Source organism: Mesoplodon densirostris, chromosome 3 (assembly GCF_025265405.1).
Source record: "Mesoplodon densirostris isolate mMesDen1 chromosome 3, mMesDen1 primary haplotype, whole genome shotgun sequence".
Taxonomy (NCBI): Eukaryota; Metazoa; Chordata; class Mammalia; order Artiodactyla; family Ziphiidae; genus Mesoplodon; species Mesoplodon densirostris.
In genome coordinates this window covers 149,189,823-149,210,458 of record NC_082663.1, presented here as the reverse complement: position 1 = coordinate 149,210,458, position 20,636 = coordinate 149,189,823, and the positions used below count along the sequence as shown (strand labels likewise).

Sequence of the window (20,636 nt, the reverse complement as noted above, 5' to 3'; positions counted from 1 at the left end):
AGAAAGTCCCTCAAGCTGAATTTGTCTGTTTTCTCATGATTAGATTGAGGTTATGCATTTGGGGGCAAGAATGTCACAAAAGTGATGTTGTGTCCTTCTCAGTCGCTATATCAGGAGGCATATGATGTTGATATGTCTCATCACTGGGGGCCTTGACCTTGATAACTTGGTTAAGGTCCTGTAGGTCAGATTTCTCTATGGTAAAGTTACTGTTTTCCCCTTTGTAATTAAAAAAATAACATGTGTGGAGATACTTTGAGACTATGCAAATACCCTATTTTTAATCCTTTTCACCCATTAATTTTTTTTTTTTTTGGCTGTGTTGGGTCTTTGTTGCTGTGCATGGGCTTTCTCTAGTTGTGGGGAGTGGGGGCTACACTTCATTGCGGTGCACAGGCTCCTCATTGAGGTGGGTTTTGTTGTGGTGCGCAGGCTCTAGGCGTGCGGGCTTCAGTAGTTGTGGCATGCGGCTAAGTAGTTGTGGTTCGCAGGCTCTAGAGTGCAGGCTCAGTAGCTGTGGCGCACAGGCTTTGTTGCTCTGCGGCATGTGGGATCTTCCCGGACCAGGTCTTGAACCCGTGTCCCCTGTATTGGCATGCGGATTCTTAACCACTGTGCCACCAGGGAAGTCCCAGGCCAATGACTTTTTTTTTTTTTTTTTTTTTTTTTTTTTTGTGGTACGCAGGCCTCTCACTGTTGTGGCCTCTCCCGTTGTGGAGCACAGGCTCCAGACACAAAGGCTCAGCGGCCATGGCTCACGGGCCTAGCTGCTCCGTGGCATGTGGGATCTTCCCGGACCGGGGCACGAACCCGTGTCCCCTGCATCGTCAGGCAGACTCTCAACCAGTGCGCCACCAGGGAAGCCCAGGCCAATGACTTTTTATGGTGGCTTTGTTGACTGGTATTTTGTTGGATTTTCTTCTTACTTATAGTACAGTTTAAGATGATTCGTTCACGTTGTCTGGTAGGCAGTCATATTTCTTGCAGTAACGAAAGCTTTGTCGTTTTCCTTTCATACTTGTAACTCATTTCTTGCTCTTGTCTTTTTGCACTGGCTGGGGTCCCTAGTATTATATGAAATGATTGTTATGATAATGGAATTCCTTGAATCATTTCCAAATTCACTGCATCTGTTTCTAGATCAGAGACTGGCTCGCTCTGGCCTGTGGTCCAAATCCAGTTCACAACTGGTTTTATAAATAAAGTTTTATTGAAACACAGCCACACCCACTTGTTTTGTCTAGGGCTGCATGTGTGCTGTAGCAGCCCAGCTGAGTAGTTGCAACAGAGACCTTCTGGCCTGCAAAACCTAAACTGTTTGCCCACTTTTGTTCTAAAGTTTCAGCATTGTCAATTACTTTATCTAAGGAAGCGTGGTTTTTTTTTTTAAATCAAATGCTTTGGGGTGATATTTCTTTTTTCCATGGATTGATTTATTATTTTCTTATTGCAGATATACAAAAGTGATATAATGATATCATGGATGCCATATCCTTAACACCCAAGTTAAAAATTAAAACATATACATTGAGTTGGATTTACATGTGTACCCTTTGCTGAATACATTCCGCTTACTCCTGCCCAGAGGGAACAATTACCCTGAATTTGTTTACAGATGAGTTTTTCTAAGAGTTTTATAGTTTTAACTCTTTTACATTTAGGTCTTTGATCCATTTTGAGTTAATTTTCATATATTGTGTGAGGTGGGGTAAAGTTTCATTTTTTGCATGTGGATTTGCAGTTGTCCCAGCACCATTAGCTGAAGAGACTTTTCCTTTTTCATTGAATGGTCTTGGCACCCTGGTCAAAAATCAGTTGGTCACAGATGTATGGGTTGATTTCTGGATTGTCATTTCTGTTCCATTGATCTGTATGTCTATCCTTATGCTTTATCACAGTGTTTTGATTACTGTAGCTTTGTAGTAAATTTTGAAATCGGGAAGTGTGAGTCTTCCAACTTTATTGTCCCTTTTCAAGGCTCTTTTGACTCTTCAGATTTCTCTGCACTTTCATATAAATTTGAGGATTAGCTTTGCCATTTCTGCAAAAAAATCATCATTAGGATTTTTATAGGTGTTGCATTGACTCTGTAGTTTGCTTTGAGTAGTATTGCCACATAGATGTGTTTTTATATATTTGCCGGTTATGCATTTATCTCTAATATATACTTGCTTTATGTGTATTAAAATGCTCTATAATGGAGTTACACTAACTTTTCTTCCTGTGGCCTGCTTGTTTTTGTTTAGTGTATTTGAGATTTGTTTATATTGTGGTGCAGAGTTCCAATTGCTTCGTGTTCATTGCTGTATAGTATTTCATTGTATGACCAAACAGAGTTCTTTATACATTCTCCTGCTAGTGGATATTTTTTAAAAATTTTATTGGAGTATAGTTTGATTTGCAATGTTGTGTTAATTTCTGCTGTAGAGCAAAGTGATTTAGTTATATATATATTCTTTTTCATATTCTGTTCCATTGTGGTTTATCACAGGATATTGAATATAGTTCCCTGTGCTATATAGTAGGACCTTGCTGTTTATCCATTCTATATATAATAGCTTGCATCTACTAATCTCAAACTCCTAATCCTTCCCTCCTCCACCCCCCCTCCCCCTTGGCAACCACAGGCCTGTTCTCTACATATGTGTGTTTGTTTCTGTTTCATAGACATGTTCATTTCTGTTATATTTTATTTTTAAAATTTATTTATTTTATTTACTTATTTTTGGCTGTGTTGGGTCTTTGTTGCTGTGCATGGGCTTTCTCTAGCTGTGGGGAGTGGGGGCTACTCTTCATTGCGGTGCACAGGCTCCTCTTTGAGGTGGGTTTTGTTGCGGTGCGCGGACTCTAGGCATGCGTGCCTCAGTACTTGTGGCATGCGGCTAGGTAGTTGTGGTTCGCAGGCTCTAGAGTGCAGGCTCAGTAGTTGTGGTGCACAGGCTTCGTTGCTGTGCGGCATGTGGGATCTTCCCGGACCAGGTCTCGAACCCGTGTCCCCTGTATTGGCATGCGGATTCTTAACCACTGTGCCACCAGGGACGTCCCAGGCCAATGACTTTTTTTTTTTTTTTTCCGTTACGCGGGCCTTTCACTGTTGTGGAGCACAGGCTCCAGATGCGCAGGCTCAGCGGCCATGGCTCACGGGCCTAGCTGCTCCGTGGCATGTGGGATCTTCCCGGACCAGGGCACGAACCCGTGTCCCCTGCATCGTCAGGCAGACTCTCAACCAGTGCGCCACCAGGGAAGCCCAGGCCAATGACTTTTTATGGTGGCTTTGTTGACTGGTATTTTGTTGGATTTTCTTCTTACTTATAGTACAGTTTAAGATGATTCGTTCACGTTGTCTGGTAGGCAGTCATATTTCTTGCAGTAACGAAAGCTTTGTCGTTTTCCTTTCATACTTGTAACTCATTTCTTGCTCTTGTCTTTTTGCACTGGCTGGGGTCCCTAGTATTATATGAAATGATTGTTATGATAATGGAATTCCTTGAATCATTTCCAAATTCACTGCATCTGTTTCTAGATCAGAGACTGGCTCACTATGGCCTGTGGTCCAAATCCAGTTCACAACTGGTTTTATAAATAAAGTTTTATTGAAACACAGCCACACCCACTTGTTTTGTCTAGGGCTGCATGTGTGCTGTAGCAGCCCAGCTGAGTAGTTGCAACAGAGACCTTCTGGCCTGCAAAACCTAAACTGTTTGCCCACTTTTGTTCTAAAGTTTCAGCATTGTCAATTACTTTATCTAAGGAAGCGTGTTTTTTTTTTTTAATCAAATGCTTTGGGGTGATATTTCTTTTTTTCATGGATTGATTATTTTCTTATTGCAGATATACAAAAGTGATATAATGATATCATGGATGCCATATCCTTAACACCCAAGTTAAAAATTAAAACATATACATTGAGTTGGATTTACATGTGTACCCTTTGCTGAATACATTCCGCTTACTCCTGCCCAGAGGGAACAATTACCCTAAATTTGTTTACAGATGAGTTTTTCTAAGAGTTTTATAGTTTTAACTCTTTTACATTTAGGTCTTTGATCCATTTTGAGTTAATTTTCATATATTGTGTGAGGTGGGGTAAAGTTTCATTTTTTGCATGTGGACTTGCAGTTGTCCCAGCACCATTAGCTGAAGAGACTTTTCCTTTTTCATTGAATGGTCTTGGCACCCTGGTCAAAAATCAGTTGGTCACAGATGTATGGGTTGATTTCTGGATTGTCATTTCTGTTCCATTGATCTGTATGTCTATCCTTATGCTTTATCACAGTGTTTTGATTACTGTAGCTTTGTAGTAAATTTTGAAATCGGGAAGTGTGAGTCTTCCAACTTTATTGTCCCTTTTCAAGGCTCTTTTGACTCTTCAGATTTCTCTGCACTTTCATATAAATTTGAGGATTAGCTTTGCCATTTCTGCAAAAAAAAATCATCATTGGGATATTGATAGGTATTGCATTGACTCTGTAGATTGCTTTGAGTAGTATTGCCATATAGATGAGTTTTTATATATTTGCCGGTTATGCATTTATCTCTTATACTTGCTTTATGTGTTTTAATATGTTCTATAATGGAGTTATACTAACTTTTCTTCCTGTGGCTTTTTTTTTTTTTTTTCCTTTTTGCGTTATGTGGGCCTCTCACTGCTGTGGCCTCTCCCGTTGCGGAGCACAGGCTCCAGATGCGCAGGCCCAGCGGCCATGGCTCACGGGCCCAGCCGCTCCGCGGCACATGGGATCCTCCCAGACCGGGGCACGAACCCGCATCCCCTGCATCGGCAGGCGGACTCTCAACCATTGCACCACCAGGGAGGCCCCTGTGGCTTGTTTTTGCTTAGTGTATTTGAGATTTGTTTATATTGTGGTGCAGAGTTCCAATTGCTTCGTGTTCATTGCTGTATAGCATTTCATTGTATGACCAAATAAGAGTTCTTTATACATTCTCCTGCTAGTGGATATGTTTAAAAAATTTTATTGGAGTATAGTTTGATTTGCAATGTTGTGTTAATTTCTGCTGTAGAGCAAAGTGATTTAGTTATTATATATATATATTCTTTTTCATTTCCTTTTCCACTATGGTGTATCACAGGATATTAAATATAATTCCCTGTGCTATACAGTAGGACCTTGTTATCCATTCTATATGTAATAGTTTTCATCTGCTAATCCCAAACTCCCAATCCTTCCCTCCTCCACCCCCCTGCCCCTTGGCAACCACAGGCCTGTTCTCTACATCTGTGAGTTTGTTTCTGTTTCACAGACATGTTCACTCCTGTTATATTTTATTTTTACAATTTATTTATTTATTTATTTTTGGCTGTGTTGGGTCTTTTTTGTTGCACGCACCCCTTCTCTGTTTGTGGCGAGCAGGGGCTACTCTTCGTTGCAGTGTGTGAGCTTCTCATTGTGGTGGGTTCTCTTGTTGCAGAGCACAGGCTCTAGGCACTCAGGCTTAAGTAGTTGTGGCATGTGGGCTCAGTAGTTGTGGTGCACAGGCTTAGTTGCTCTGCAGCATGTGGGATCTTCCCGGACCAGGGCTCAAACCTATGTCCCCTGCATTGGCAGGTAGATTCTTCACCACTGCACTATCAGGGAAGTCCCTGTGTTATATTTTAGATTGAACATATAAGTGATATCATACAGTATGTCTTTCTCTTTCTGATTTACTTCACATAGGATGATAATCTCTAGGTCCATCCATGTTGCTGCAAATGGCATTATTTCACTTTTTTATGGCTGAGTAATATTCTAGATTGTGTGTGTGTGTGTGTGTGTATCACATCTTTTTTATCCATTCATCTGTTGATGGACATTTAGGTTTGTGTGTGTGTATCACATCTTTTTTATCCATTCATCTGTTGATGGACATTTAGGTTGTTTCCATGTCTTGGCTATTGTAATTAGTACAGCTATGAACATAGGGGTGAATGATCTTTTCGAATTATAGTTTTGTCTGGGTATATGTCCAGGAGTGGGATTGCTGGATCATATGGCAACTCTATTTTTAGTTTTTTGAAGAACCTCCACACTGTTTTTCCATAGTGGCTGCACCAGTTTACATTCCCACCAGCAGTGTAGGAATGTTCCCTTTTCTCCACACCCCCTTCCTGCTGGTGGATATTTAAGTTGATTCCAATCCTTTATAAAATAAAAATATTATTTCCAGGTTTTAAATTTATTTTTTGTTTATAATAAAAATGTATTATACAGTGTCCTTTTTAAAAAAAAAACGAATAATTCCACTATGGACAAACCTCTACATGTCTCCTTGGCCATATCTGCCCAAGACAAGTCTCTGTAAGATGTGTAGGAGTGGAATTGTTAAGTCGAAAGATTATGTACATTTTCAGCTTACTAGATACTGTCAATTTGCTCTCCAAGGTAGCAATTTATTCTAACTTTAGTTTGAGTGGGCTTTTTTTTTTTTTTTTTTTGGCGGTATGTGGGCCTCTCACTGTTGTGGCCTCTCCCGTTGTGGAGCACAGGCTCCGGACGCGCAGGCTCAGCGGCCATGGCTCACGGGCCCAGCTGCTCAGCGGCATGTGGGATCTTCCCGGATTGGGGCACGAACCCGTGTCCCCTGCATCGGCAGGCGGACTCTCAACCACTGTGCCACCAGGGAAACCCTGAGTGGGCTTTCTAATGTTAAACCATCCTTGCATTCCATAAATCCTTCCCTATTGAGTCATAACATCCTATTCTTTTGAAGAGATGCTAGATTTGCATTGCTAGTATTTTCTTAGCCTTTTTGAATCTAGGCACATGAGTGGGATAGATTTTTTTTTCTTGGCTTGTCCTGTACAGTTTGAGTACTATCTCTTTTTTTCCCTCTGTAAGCTGACATAGCTTATAAAAGATTCAAATCATCTTTTTCTTGAAGATTTGGCAAAACTCACCTGGAAAACCATCTGGGAAGGTGCCTGGTATGGCGGCTAGATCTTTGACCATCATTTCCATGTTCTTGAAGGTTATTCACTTTTTAATGACTTGGTTTTCTTAGATTTTTTCCAATTTTATCATTTATACAGTTAGTGGTATAAAGTTGTATATATGTAGTATATGCTCATCCTTTAAAATATTTCCCTTGTAAGAATTGTTGGTTCCTCTGTCATCCTTAACATTTATTTGTGCTGTCTTCTTGCCAAAGGTTTTCCTCTTTTATGGGTGTTTCCAAAGATCCAGCTTTTTATATTATTTTGTTATTGTTACTGTAGTTTCCCATTTCATTAATTTCAGATTTTCTTAATGTTTTCCCTTGACTTTCCTTGGGTTTATTTGTCCTTTTGTGGGTGCTTGAGTTGAAAGCTTAACTAGTTTATTTTCAGTTATTTTCCTCATAAATTCATATAAGGCTACGTATTTTCCCTGAGTACTTTATTTGACTACATATTTCATTTATATGCAGTGATCTCCCTCCCTCCATAAATGCACTTACAACTTTGAATTTACCTCCGAGTACATTTTTGGTTACATCCCAAAGGTTTTAATTTGCAGTTGTCTTATTCTGTTCTAAATGCTTTGTAATTTACATATGGCTTATCTTTAACTCATTTAACACTTCCACCTGTGTAAATTTGAGGAGCTACATGTCATCACTGATTTATAATTTTATTGCATGGTGGCTAGTGAGTGAAGCCTGAATTTTTTTTTTTTTTTTTATGGTCTAATTCATGGTCCTTTTTTTTGGTGATTGGCTCTTAGTGTTTGGACAGAACATACATTCTTTATTTGTTGGGCACACAGTCCTGTACATATCTATTTGCTCACGTTTGCTATTGAATTATTCATCTCCTCAAGATCCTTATTATTTTGTCAGTTTGGTCTTTCCATTTCTGAGTTAGCTTCAGCATCCAGCATCACTGTAGTTCTGTTCATTTCTCCTCATGGGTATTTTAGTTTTAAACATTTCAAAGTGATGTTATTAGTTATGGACAAAGTGTGTATTTAGGGTATTTGCACTTTCCAGAGCACTAGAATGCTTTGGCCCCTCATAGGTCCTTGCTGATGGGAGGTGGGGCTCTGTTTTAGGACCTTGTCCCTCTCAGCTTGGTGCTGATGCTGCCTGTGGTCTGGAGGAGCTCCTAGATGTCTTGAACTTTCTATCACTGTGGGAACTGGCCAGATCTGGGCCCACGTCCAGATTCCACTACTTACCATCTGGGTGATCTTGGGTAAGAAACCTGGCTCCTTTGAGCCTCAGTTTTCCCACCTGTCCATTGGTGCATTGTCAGAAGGATTGAGATTGTACGAGCTAAGCATATAGTAAGTGCTCAATAAATGGGGGATGGATGTTATGGAATCCTATGGAGGGTCAAGGCAACTGGAGATGCTTAAGAGTCTTGGTGTTCCTGTTAGTGGGTTGAGGCAATTCCTCAGGGCCTTCTTGTTCCAGGAATTCGTCAGATAAATCCGTCTGCCACCACCTACCCCAACTATAGCCATGAGCATCTCAAGGGAGGAACCTCAGAGCTAAGGGTCACACACTCAAGGAGGGCAAGGCAGATCCTATTCAGACACCTTAGCCTCAGTGAGCTTGAGTGAAGCAGAGAAGGGAAATAAGAGATGCCTTCTTCGAGGAGCTTTTAGTACTGGGCTTTAAGGACTGAGTATTAGTCCTATAGGCAGAGAAGCCTGTTGATAAAGTCTTGGATAATTTAGGTAGGACCAGGCTTGGGTTAGACTCTGACTTTTCTATCCCTTTGGTCCCCCAGGCTATTACTAAGAGGAGGACCCCTCCACGACTTCTTGAATTCAGAACTCAGAGGCTACTAGATGTAGTCCTTTACATGCTATTTCTTCACCTTCCTCTCTTTACTGCCTGCTCTTCCCACCATCCCACAAGGGGGGAGTGAGGGACTTTTTCCCCATGTCAGCTCTGCTATCACTCCCACTATCCCTCCCTCTCTACTGTCTTTCCTGCTTGTCTCCCCTGATACTCATCTCACAATTTAAAAAAAGCCTCAATCTGTGGTTAATGTTTTCCCCCCTTTTCCTGGATTTGGATGCTCTCTTTTCTTGACTGTACTTGCCTGAGACTTATCTATTATGCTGTTTTTAAAGAAAGGTTTTTAATTCTGTTAATGCAGAAGAACCTCAATCATGCCCAATGAGTTACTTGAACTGAAAGTTTGGTTCATATATTTTAAAAGTTGACTTGTTCTCAGAATTTGTTTTCTTATCAACATGTTCAAGGCTATGTTTTCCTCTGGGTATCCCTTTGGCTGCATCCCACAGGTTTCATTACATAATGTACTATCTGAATTGTTCAGTTTCAAAAATTTGTAATTTCTATGTTGATTCCTTAACTCATGCCTCATTTAGAAACATGTTTTTAAAATTTCTCATTGTAGGCCTTTTCAGGGGAATCTAACTTATTACAGAGTCTAATCCTGGGGCCAAGATCAGGTTATCTTATCTAATATCTGTTTCTTGAAATTTATGAACATCTCCACTGCTGGTTTTTATTAATGCTGATTTTTATAAATGTTCCATATGTGTTTGAGAATTTTAGGGGTGGGGATATAGGGTCTAGTAAATCTATTTGACTAAGCTTATTACTGGTGGTGATCACTTTTTTGATTGCTTCTAAAAGGGATGACCCCACTCTTTCCTAGGCTGGGCCCCTTCCCTAAGACCCTCTTCTCATCCCTGGAGCATCTCTGTGAGAACAGGGGGAATCTTTCATCCATCTCAGGGTCTTAAGCCAGATGGGGAAGGGACCCAAGCATGGGTGTAGACCCAGAATGGCTCACCCTCCATCCTCCAGGGTCTGACTCTGGCTCAGAGTAGGGTCCACTCACTGGGTGCCCTACAGCGTGGGGAAGAATAGTGCTCCCAACCCAATTCTTCCCTCCATGAACTCAGCTTTATCACTCACTGTTCTGTGGGCTGTGGATGAGACTGGCTGGGGTATGAATCCCAGGTCCACTTCAAACCACCGTGTGACTTTGCATTGGCGCCTGCCCTCTCTGTTTCCTCATCTATAAATTGGGTTGACTCCCACCTCAGAGGGCTGGCCCACGGTAGATGCTCAGTGGTGGTCACAGTTATCAACAAGAGTAACTATTATCAATGCGGCAGCCCCTGCAGGGCCAGGGCTTGGGGTTTGCGTTCAAGCTCTCCAGGCCCCCGGCTGCCCCAGGGAGATGGGGTAGACGAGGTGGGGGCTTGACAAAGACTCCACCACTGGCCGGGGTCAGACGATCTTCCTTTAATACAAAGTCGATTTATCTACATACACAGAGGTGGGAAAACCACCCAGCTGCTTCCGTTTGAATAAACAGTGTTGAAAGCAACGGCAGATCTGCTCTTGTACAAAGAGAAAAACTTACTTGCTCAGGGGTGGGGGTAGGGGTGGGGAATCCCATCCTTCTGCCCCAAAACTTGCCCCATGGTCCCAGGGGGCGGAAAGGGTCCCTGATCTGGGGCAGCACATGGCCTCTCTCTCCCCAAAGAAGTGAGAACCTCCTGTTTTGTTCAGTCCTTCTCCTCAGGGTGGGAGACCGGGGGATGGGGGCTGAGGCTGCGGGGAGGGGGTCGCTGCCATCTCCTCTGTGGCAGCGCCCAGCCCGTGGGTTCGAGACTTCACGCTGGTGGGCCTGAGTCCCCCTGCTCCCCACCCTCACCCTCCTGGATATGTCTGAGAATTTCATTATAAAAGAAGCAAAAAAAAAGAAAAAAGAAAAATCAGGAGCAAAAGGTCCTATTCTTGAGTGAGGCACACCTTTAGATGGTAGGGGGGAAAAAAAAAAAAAAAAGCAAGCCACAGGGGCAAGCCTAAGCCCACGCACGCCTGCCAACACAGCTGGCACACAAGAACGGCTGCTACAGTGAAAAAATAGACTGTCTGTGAACAGAATAGGAATAAGCCAAGTTTTTCGTTTTAAATTCGTTGACTGTCTTCTTTTTTTCCCCCGTTTGTTTCTTCTTTAAAAAAAAAAAAAGGAAAAAAAATACACTATTTAAAAAAACAGGAAATGTCACTGGATAGTTACACTGCGTTCGAAAGAGAGCTGCATCGGGTCCCCATCCCCGGCGCCCTCCAGGCTGTGGGGCAGGAAGGCTCCCCGGGGAAGGACGAGGGCCAAGTTCACAGCCCCCGCCCTCCTCCGGTTCTGGGGAAGAACCCCCCGCCCGTTTGCTCACCGCCTCCCCCCTCCCCCCACCCCGGAATCTCTCGTTTTGGAATCTTGTTCTGGAAGGAAATGAGGAATGTGCCGAGTAGCGAAGGCGGCGGCCGGTCCAAGGGGGTGGCTGGGGCCACGCGGGGGTTTGGGACCCTGCAGAAACGCGGCCGCCGCCTCCTGCCCCGGCCACCGGGGTCCAGGCCTCGGGGCCCGCCCGGCACAGGAGGCGTCGGGGCCGGTGGAGTCGGGCCGGGCCGACAAGGCTCTAGGTTGCATAGTGGTCAAAGCTCCCGAGGTACTCCAGAGCCGCCTGGTAGCAGAACTGGTACTCGTCCTGCGTGGAGGAGGGGAGGGGTGGGCCTCTGTCAGCGCCTCTCCTGCTCTGAAGCCTCCCAGGGCTCCCCGGGACCCCCAGAGCAGCCTGCGCCTTCGCTGGGCTCTCCCCTCCTCATCTGCCTCCTCCTCTCTTAGGCCGCGGCTGCTTGGCCATGCCCTGCGACACTCCCCTCGGGGCTGGCAGGCTGCCACTCCAGCTCTGTCTCCCCAGACACGGGAGAGTTTGGAGGATGTTGGTTTTTCTTTTGCTTTTAATTTTTTTTTTTTTTTTTTTTTTTTGGCAGTGCCGCACGGCCTGTGGGATCTTAGTTCCCCAACTAGGGATCCAACCCATATTCCCTGCATTGGGAGCGCAGTCTTAACCACTGGACCGCCACGGAAGTCCCTGGAGGACATTGTTAAAATGTCCCATGTGAACTCGATGGCAGGAAGTCCCTCCCTGCTCTGGGCCTCACTTCAGGATTTGCGGCCCGTGCCAGGGTCCTGGCTGAGCCTGACCTTGCTGTGACTCTGGGGCCGGGATGGACGCATCCCTGCCCACTCCAAGGGATGCTTCTCAGCTCTGGCCTTCAGCTTACTCTTGGGTCAGCCCAAAGCAGGAGGGGCTGAGGACCTTCCACCCACAAGCACCCAGAGAGTGGAGGGTGGCTGTGCTCATCTCACAGGGGAGAAAACAGAGGCCTGGGCCAGCACCGGCATGGGGCCCAGCCGCCGCCTCCCGTCCCGCCCTCACCTCCATCTGCACCATGGCTGGCCTCTGGGTCCGCAGCATCTTCACCGTCTGGAAGATGTCCACCACGCCTTCGTACCGCATCCGCTCCAGCACGATGCTGAGCGTGATGAAGACACCTGTCCTGCCCACGCCGGCACTGTTGGGGACAGTGTGGGAGTTCAGGGGTGGGTGCTTGGGGGAGCCTGACCTAACTGCCCAATTCCCATCCCTCCTGCTCTGATGCCTCCCAGGGATGGAAAGAGCCCAAACGGGACTGCCTGAGGCTGTCCTCATGAGGCCTCGGTTTCCCTAGCCGGGCCATGGGCCAGGGCTCAGGGAGCAGCTCACCTGCAGTGGACAGAGATGGGGCCGTCCTGGCCAAACTGTTCCTTGGTCTTGTGCACTTGGCCGATGAAGTCTATGAAGCCCTCCCCTGACTTGGGCACGCCCTGTTCCGGCCAGTCCGTGAACTGGAACTGCCGGACAGTCCGGGACTGTCCATCCTGGAACAGAGAGAGAGAGAGACAGAGAGCCCAGTCTTGTTATCAAGGTCATTGGCGGTCGTGGTTGTTTTCCCACCCTTGCCAAAGTCCCATCCTCCACCCCATTTTCCTCCTTGTCCTACACTGTCTAATGGCACCATCTTTCACTGAGATGCTCTAATGTCGTCTTCACCACCCAAGGATGCCATGCTCATCCTCCTCACCATCCTCTAACTTCACCACCCAGTGACACCACCTCATATGGCCATCGTTCACCCCCCACCCCCCAACTTCTCCTCTTTGCACAGCTCCAATCCCATCCACCACTGCTGTCCGCCATCTTCCATCCTGTGCCGTCCCAGAGTGCACCCAACATCTGCCCTTCTTGGTCCCATTCTCCAGCTCCCTGGCATCCTCCACTCTGCACCATCTCAGAGTACAAGAGCACTGCCCCGTACCCTCACCTTCCAGTGGTGCCATCCTCCATCCCCCACCACTGACTGCCCATTGTCTTCGACCACCCACCAGCGCCATCATCTACTATCCGTCACCACCCCAGGGCGCCATCTTCCACCAGCCACCACTGGAAGCTCACCTTCCACCCGCGCTACCCAACACCGTTACCTCCTAACTTTCACCATCCACTGCGGGTAACTCACAGTCCTTGAGCATCCCATGATGCCACCTCCCACTGACGTACTCCATCCCCACCATTCAACCATCCTTCTCGCCCATCCCATCTTCCCACGACCCAGCAGGGTCCAACATCATGGCTCTCTGCCACCTTCCATTCATCACGACCCAATGGTACCATCTTCCATGACCCGTCCCTGGTAATTCAGCACTCCTCCCCCTCTAAGGACCATCTTCCACTGACGTTCACCGCCCTCCTTTACTCATCATCTACCTCTTCCCAGTCACGGTCTCTACATCAAAATGGTGCCACCCAGTGATGCCATCTTACCCTGATGGTCTCCATCCTCCACCACCTAACGCTTCCTTCCTCCAACCCCACCTTCCTCTACCTTATACCATCAACAGCACTGTCTACTACCACTGATCGCTGAATGCTTGTCATTCTTTACTCTCTCCAGTCATTTCCCACTGATCGTCTCCATCCGCCACTGGCCAGACATCTGCCCTCTCCAATCTCATCTTCCTCCACCCGTTGCTGATAACACATCACCCTTCACTAACCCGCAGTACCATGTTCTGTTGGCATTCTCCATCCTGTTATCCATATGTTCCAATCTCCAGTCCCACCTTCCTCCTGTCCAACACCATCGTTGTTTACCACCCTCCTCCACTACCACCCAACAGCAGCATCTTCCACTGATTCTCCAATCCCCCCATTCCACCAATCCAATGGCGCCATCTTGCACTACCCACGCATGATGACTAATGATGCTCTTTATCCATCAGGCTTTGCCATCCACTGGCAACATCCTGACTGACGTTCTCACACCCCATCATGCCACCCGTGGATTCTCCGCTTTTTTCCCTTTACGGCTCCGTCGACCACCATCCGGCACCATCAATCCATTACCTCTACCCCAGCCCGCTTTCAGCCCTCTAACACTACTACCCTCCATGGGTTGTTGCTTCCGGGGAAACGCCCCACTCACTCCCTTTAACACGATGGCCTTGGGCCGTGTTCCCTAGTGAGTGGTGTGACGCATGCTCCAACGGGGAGGCCATGGGGTGGTGGAAGTGACTGTCCAACTGGCCAACTCACTCCTCTTCCAACCAGCCCTGGGGGCTTCTCCTTCCCCTGGGCCTTTGCTTCTACCCCCAACTAGGGAAGCCCTCTCCAGACCACTAGCGGAACGGTGAGCAGCCTGTAGGGTCCCGCCTGGGGTTCTGGTCCTTCCCAGCTCTCCGACCCCAAACTCACCCTGGCGTCTGTGACCTTGAACTCCCGCAGGATGTACTGAGGCATGTTGTATTCCGCCATCGGATCTACCACGAAGTACTGGTAGCGGGCGGAGCGCTCGGCCGGCCAGTACTGGTGACACTTCTCCTGTTGGGGAGGTGGCCGCCGTGGTCAGCCCTGCCCCCCGCCACTGGCCCGGCCCCTGCCCCTCCCCCCGTGGCCCCCGGCTCACCCGGCCCATCTCCCGCAGCTTGGTCAGCATCACCACGATGGTTGAGTTGTTCTCCCAGAGCATGCGCCAGAAGTCCTCTGTGGTTTCCGCCAGCGGCCCCTGTGTGGCGATGTAGGCCTTCTGCTGCCTGCGGGGCGCGGTGTGTGAGCCCAGGGCCACGGGGAAACCCCCGGCCCAGGCATCATCTCCCTCCCTGTCTGGTTCAACCCTCCAAATAATCCCATTTTCCACATGGATAAACCATCGGCCTGAGAATAGATTCCCGCTTCTCCAGGAGGCTGCAGGACTGTCTGCTGACCTGTCCGTCCTGCCTTCCTCCTCTGCCCGCACTCAAGCACCATTAAACTAATTTCCGTTGTTTGCACAGGCCAAGCTCTCCCTAGGGCTGTGCATAGGCAGTACCCCCTCCTTGGAACAGCCCCCCTTGGCCAGGGTTTCTCAACCTCGGCACGAGTGCCATTCGGGACTGGATGATTCTCTGCGACGGGGCCGTGCTCTGTGTACCCTGGTGGCTTCTGCCCACTAGATGCCAGCAGTAATCCTCCTCCCTCACTCCCGTTATGACCATCCAAACGTCCCTAGATGCTGTCAGATTTCCCCTGGGTGGCAGAATTGCCCAGATTGAGAACCTCTGATAGAGAAGGACAGATAGAACCATGTTACGGACAGCAGCCATCACTTAAATAGATGTCTAAAGATTCCCTCCACCTCAGCTGTGACTGAGACGCGCAAGGTCTGTCTAGCTCTCTCCCATGCAAGACTGGAGGCCCCCCGAGGGCAGGGCTGGGACCTTCCTGGAGCCTTAGCATCGCCCAGCAAAGGCCAGGGCCCCTGCAGTGGCCAGGGGCAGGTACCTGTAGCCATCAATGAAGCTGGCGTTAATGTAGTCGGAGCCCTCCACGCCCCGGATGGGCTGCAGACAGACCCGTGTGCTCTCGTAGGGCATGATGTTGACCAGGCGGTTCTTGAACTTGTTACAAGGCAGATTGGCACTGATGAAGCGGGATGTGTGGGCTTTGGAGTTGGCCAGCCGCTGTGGGGATGAGGGGACAGGGGGCCACCATCAGGACAGCCTCCAGCTGGGAACCTGCTTTCCCCAGGGATGGGCTGGGCTGTGTGTTTTCAGCCAGGGCGCTAACAGGGGCCTGGCAGGCAGGGGAACACCAATGCCCCCACCCTCTGGTCCCCTTAACTCTGGTCTCCCGCTCAGCCCCCTCCCCCAGCCGGCCCACAGCAACCTCTACCCCCCAGGCCACCTTGAACTCGAGTTCCATGCCGGTGATGTGCTCGCCGGGCTCCACCTGGGTCAGCTTCTGGATGTAGGCGTAGAGGCTGCGGGCAGGCACCTCCGTGTTGCCGCAGCCCACGGCCTCCAGCAGGGCCTCGTGGATGAAGCTGTACTGGTCCTCAGTCTGCACCATGTAGTTGCGCTGGGACCGCATGAGCGTCACGTGGCCGTACACGTCCACCGTCTTCTCTGGCTTGATCCGCTCAAGCATGGCGTCGATGACAATGAAGCAGCCCGTGCGGCCCACGCCAGCGCTGCGGAGACAGGCAGGGTCATCAGGGGCCCCCCGGGCAAGAGGGTGGGGTAGGTGCGGCGGGGCGCAGCGGGGAGCCGGGGACTGGGACAGGGGTACCTGCAGTGGACCACGATGGGGCCCGCGTCCGGCGGGTTGCAGGTCTTGACTCTCCGCAGGAAAGCCAGGAATGGCGTCGGGTACTCGGGCACCCCGTGGTCCGGCCACGCCGTGAACTGGAACTGCCGGACTTCCCGTTTCTCGCTGGAGCCGTTCTGGGGGCCAAAGGGACACCGCCAGTCACCGCAGCCCACCACCCACATGCTGGGGGCCACGTTCACGCCTCCAGACCACCACTACTCTGAATGCCTGACTCAGGTGCCCGGCTGCCCCGGGGCTTGGGGGTGTCTCTGCCTGGGAGTTTCACTGGCATCTCATGCTCAACGTGGCCAGCACTGTGCCCTCCACTTTCTCCCCAAACCCTTTCCCCCCATCTCAGCTGATGGCGGTGCCATCCTTCCATGCACTCAGGCTGGAATTTAGGAGTCGCCCTTGACTCCCCTCCCCTGCCTTCCCACATCCAAGACATCAGTCAGCACCGTCAGCTCTGCCTTCAAAGTCTACCCCAAGCCCACCCACTTCTCACTTGCCCCCTCCATGGTGACCACCCTGGTCCAGCCCCATCATCATCCATCCAGACCAAAGCAGTCACCCTGGTCCCCCGGCATCCCCACCGCAGTCTATTCCCCCCTCAGCAGACAGAGGGCACTGGTGAGCACCCAAGTCAGGTCCCACCCCTCCTCTGCTTCCTCTGCCCACAGCCCTCCCTGGTGGTAAAAGCCCAAGTCTCCCCTGCAGCCCACAGAGTCCTGCACGACCTGCCCCGTCCCCTCCCTGCCCTCCCCTCCTCCCTCTCTCCCCCTCGCTCACTCTGCTCCAGCCACACAGGACTCCTGGCTGTTCCTAAAACACCCCAGGCACAGTCCGGCCCCAGGGCCTTTGCACAGGCTGTGCCCTCTGCCTGGAATGCTGTTACCCCAGATCTCCTCCCTTCCTCACCAACTCTAGGTCCTCCACTACCCATTTTATTCGTCCCTGTTTTATGTGTAAGATTTCCTGTCATTTTACATATTTATTGTCTGTGTCTTGTTCACTAGACTGTAAGTCCCATGAGAACAGGACACTTTGGGTGTCCTGATGCCCAGGTAAGGGTCTGACACACAGTGTGTGCTTCAGGTGTGAATCAACTGAAAATCCATACTCCCTCGTGTCCGTTGACCGTCTTCTGGCACCTGGCCAGATGTATGCTTAATGTTGAGAGGCCCTGGCTGGTGGCCAGGGGAACACTGTGGTGCCAGGAGCACCTCCACTCCCCAGCATGACTCTAAAAAGTGTCCCCTGTCTCCCAAGGCACTAGAAATAAAAACAAAAATAAACAAATGGAACCCTAATTAAACTTACAAACCTTTGCACAGCAAAGGAAACCATAAACAAAAAGACAACGTACAAAAAATATCTGCAAACAATGTGACCGACAAGGGCTTAAGTTCCAAAATACACAGACAGCTCATACAACTCAACGACAAGAAAAACAAACAACCCAATGGAAAAATGGGCAGAAGACCTAAATAGACATTTCTCCAAAGAAATACGAATGGCCAATAGGCACATGAAAAGGTGCTCAACATCGCTAATTATTAGAGAAATGCAAATCAAAACTACAATGAGGTACCACCTCACACAGGTCGGAATGACCATCATTAAAAAACTCCACAAATACCAAATGCTAGAGAGGGTGTGGAGAAAAGGGAACCCTCCTACACTGCTGGTGGGAATGTAAATTCGTGCAGCTACTGTGGAAAACAATATGGAGGTTCCTCAGAAAACTAAAAACAGAGCTACCATATGATCCTGCAATCCCACTCCTGGGCATATATCCAGACAAAACCCCAATCCAAAAAGATACATGCACTTCTATGTTCATAGCACCACTATTCACAATAGCCAAGACATGGAAACAACCTATATGTCCATTGACAGATGAATGGATAAAGAATATGTAGCACATATATACAATGGAATACGACTCAGCCATAAAAAAGAACAAAATAAGGCGACTTGTAGCAACATGGATGCAATTAGAGATTACCATACTAAGTGAAGTCAGAAAGAAATGACAAATACCATATAATAGCACTTATATGCAGAATCTAATGACACAAATGAACCTATCTACAAAAGAGAAACACACTCACAGACATACAGAACAGACTTGTGGTTGCCAAGGGGGAGGGGGTTGGGGGAGGGAAGGAGTGGGAGGTTGGGGTCAGCAGATGTAAGTTATTATATACAGAATGAATAAACAACAAGGTCCTACTGTATAGCACAGGGAACTATATTCAATGTCCTGTGATAAGCCATAATGGAAAAGAATATGAAAAAGAATGTATATTTATGTATAACTGAATCACTTTGCTGTACAGCAGAAATTAATACATTGTAAATGAGCTACACTTCAATAAAAAATTTTTTTAAAAGTGCCCCCAGACATTGCCAAATGTCCCCTGAATGGCAAAATGTCCCAACTGAAAACCACTGATGTACAAGAACACACGGAACCATGTTATGCACAGCAGCCATCAGTTAAATACGGATCTAAAGACTCCCCCTGCCCCAGTCTCGACTGCCCACTGTGTCTTCCATCCAAGACTGGAAGCCCCTTGAGTGCATGGCCAAGACCCTGCCAGGAACCTGCCATAAACCCAGGCTGGGTGAGGCCAGAGAGCAAGGAAGACCTGGTGTGTGGGGCAGGATGACTGATGGCAAGGGGACAGCAGGTTCCCTGCTAAGGAGGATTCTGCTGGTTTGTCCTCCTGCTGTGGCTGGAGACAAGAGCTGTTCCCCTCTGAGTCTCAATGTCCCCATCCATGAAGTGGGCCACCCGAGAATGTGGTCAGCCTGGGTCAACATGGTTTCCTCTCTGTCCCATGGGGAGCTCCCAGGGCAGAAGCTCGTCTTCCTCCTCCACCCCCATCATCCCCTCCCCAGAGCCCCCAGTCCCGGCCTGGGCCCCACCTTGTGCAGGGAGAACGTCCGCACGCAGAACGTGGCCAGCTCGATGGTGTCCAGCAGGGTGACCTGGATGAAGCCATAGGTCTCCGTGCCCCTGTTGGGCCAGTACTGATCACATTTGATCTGTACCAGGTAAGAGAACAGAGGTGAGTGTGGGCCGGAGCCGACTGAGGGCTTGGGGGCCACAGGGTCCAGGCCTCACCCGTGATTTCTCCTCTAGCCGTGTCATCATAACGATGGTAGCGGAGCGCTGCTCCCACACCATACGCCAGAAGTCACCGAAGGTCTCGGGCAGCGGCCCCTGCGTGGCAATGTATGCATTCTGCCGCCGATAGCCATCCACGTAGTTGGCGTTGATATAATCGCTGCCCACGATGCCTACGGCCGGGGTGAGAAGCCAGAGATCAGTGGGGCCACTCTGTCCTTCTAGGCTGGTTCCACCTGGTCCACCACTTCCCACTTACTGGAAGCCCTCCTGGACTGCCCCAATCTGTCCCAAAGGAAATCGTGCGGCATGTACTTCATGGTTTCTCCACCTCAACACTATAGCCATTTGGGGCCACATCATTCTATGCTGGGGGCTGTCCTGTGCATTGCAAGTTATTGAGCAGCATCCCTGGCCTCTATACCCTAGATACCACTAACACCCCCTTCCTCTAAGCTGTGACAACAAAAACATCCCCAGACATTGCCAAATGTCCCGAGTGGTGGAACTGCCCTGATGAGCGTCACTGACGTAGAGGAATAGATGGAAATATGTAATGGACAGTGGCCATCAGTTAAATACATATCTAAAACTTCCCAGTGGCTTCTGGCTAGCGTTGGACCAGGCCTCAGTCTCCCCACCTGTCTCCTAGCTAGTCCACTCTGGCCTGGCCCCGTGGCCAAGAGGAGGCATGGGGTCTATGCGCTCTCTGTGGAACGAGGCTGGGCATGATGGAGCCTGGGGCCCCGCGTGCTACCTTCAATGGGCTGGAGGATGACACGAGAATGGTCATAGGCGATGACGTTGGCATAGCGGTTTTTGGGCTTGTTCACTTCCAGGTTGGAGTGCTCCCACGTGAACTGCTGGCCCGGATCGATGGACTGCGGGGAAGGGGAGGCAGGGGGTGTCAGGGTGGGTGTCTGTGGGCCCAGGAGAGTGGGAGGTGGGGGCCAGCTCACCTCGTACTCCTGGGAGAGCTTGAGGCTATCGTTGGCCTTGAGGCGTTCTGTGTGCTCCGCCATGTCCGCGATGGGGATGGGTGGGTGGCTGAGCATGCCTGCAGGAAGAGAAGACCC

At 48.9% G+C, this 20,636-nt stretch overlaps 1 protein-coding gene across 9 annotated transcripts in view; it reads right to left on the bottom strand.

Moving 5' to 3' along the window:
• Positions 1-10,197: 10,197 nt before the first annotated feature.
• PTPRS (protein tyrosine phosphatase receptor type S) overlaps positions 10,198-20,636 on the bottom strand; it is a 102,617-nt gene continuing 92,178 nt past the window's right edge. For all 9 annotated transcript variants that reach the window (XM_060094394.1, XM_060094397.1, XM_060094396.1 and 6 more), the window contains 12 exons: positions 20,520-20,617; positions 20,318-20,441; positions 19,558-19,733; positions 19,359-19,478; positions 16,404-16,558; positions 16,020-16,305; positions 15,618-15,796; positions 14,764-14,890; positions 14,553-14,678; positions 12,525-12,679; positions 12,198-12,333; positions 10,198-11,462 (listed from right to left, as the gene is read on the bottom strand). In XM_060094394.1, coding sequence (XP_059950377.1) covers positions 11,394-11,462; positions 12,198-12,333; positions 12,525-12,679; positions 14,553-14,678; positions 14,764-14,890; positions 15,618-15,796; positions 16,020-16,305; positions 16,404-16,558; positions 19,359-19,478; positions 19,558-19,733; positions 20,318-20,441; positions 20,520-20,617 — 1,751 coding nt within the window. In that variant the 3' untranslated portion in view covers positions 10,198-11,393. The remainder of the gene's footprint in view (positions 11,463-12,197; positions 12,334-12,524; positions 12,680-14,552; positions 14,679-14,763; positions 14,891-15,617; positions 15,797-16,019; positions 16,306-16,403; positions 16,559-19,358; positions 19,479-19,557; positions 19,734-20,317; positions 20,442-20,519; positions 20,618-20,636) is intronic.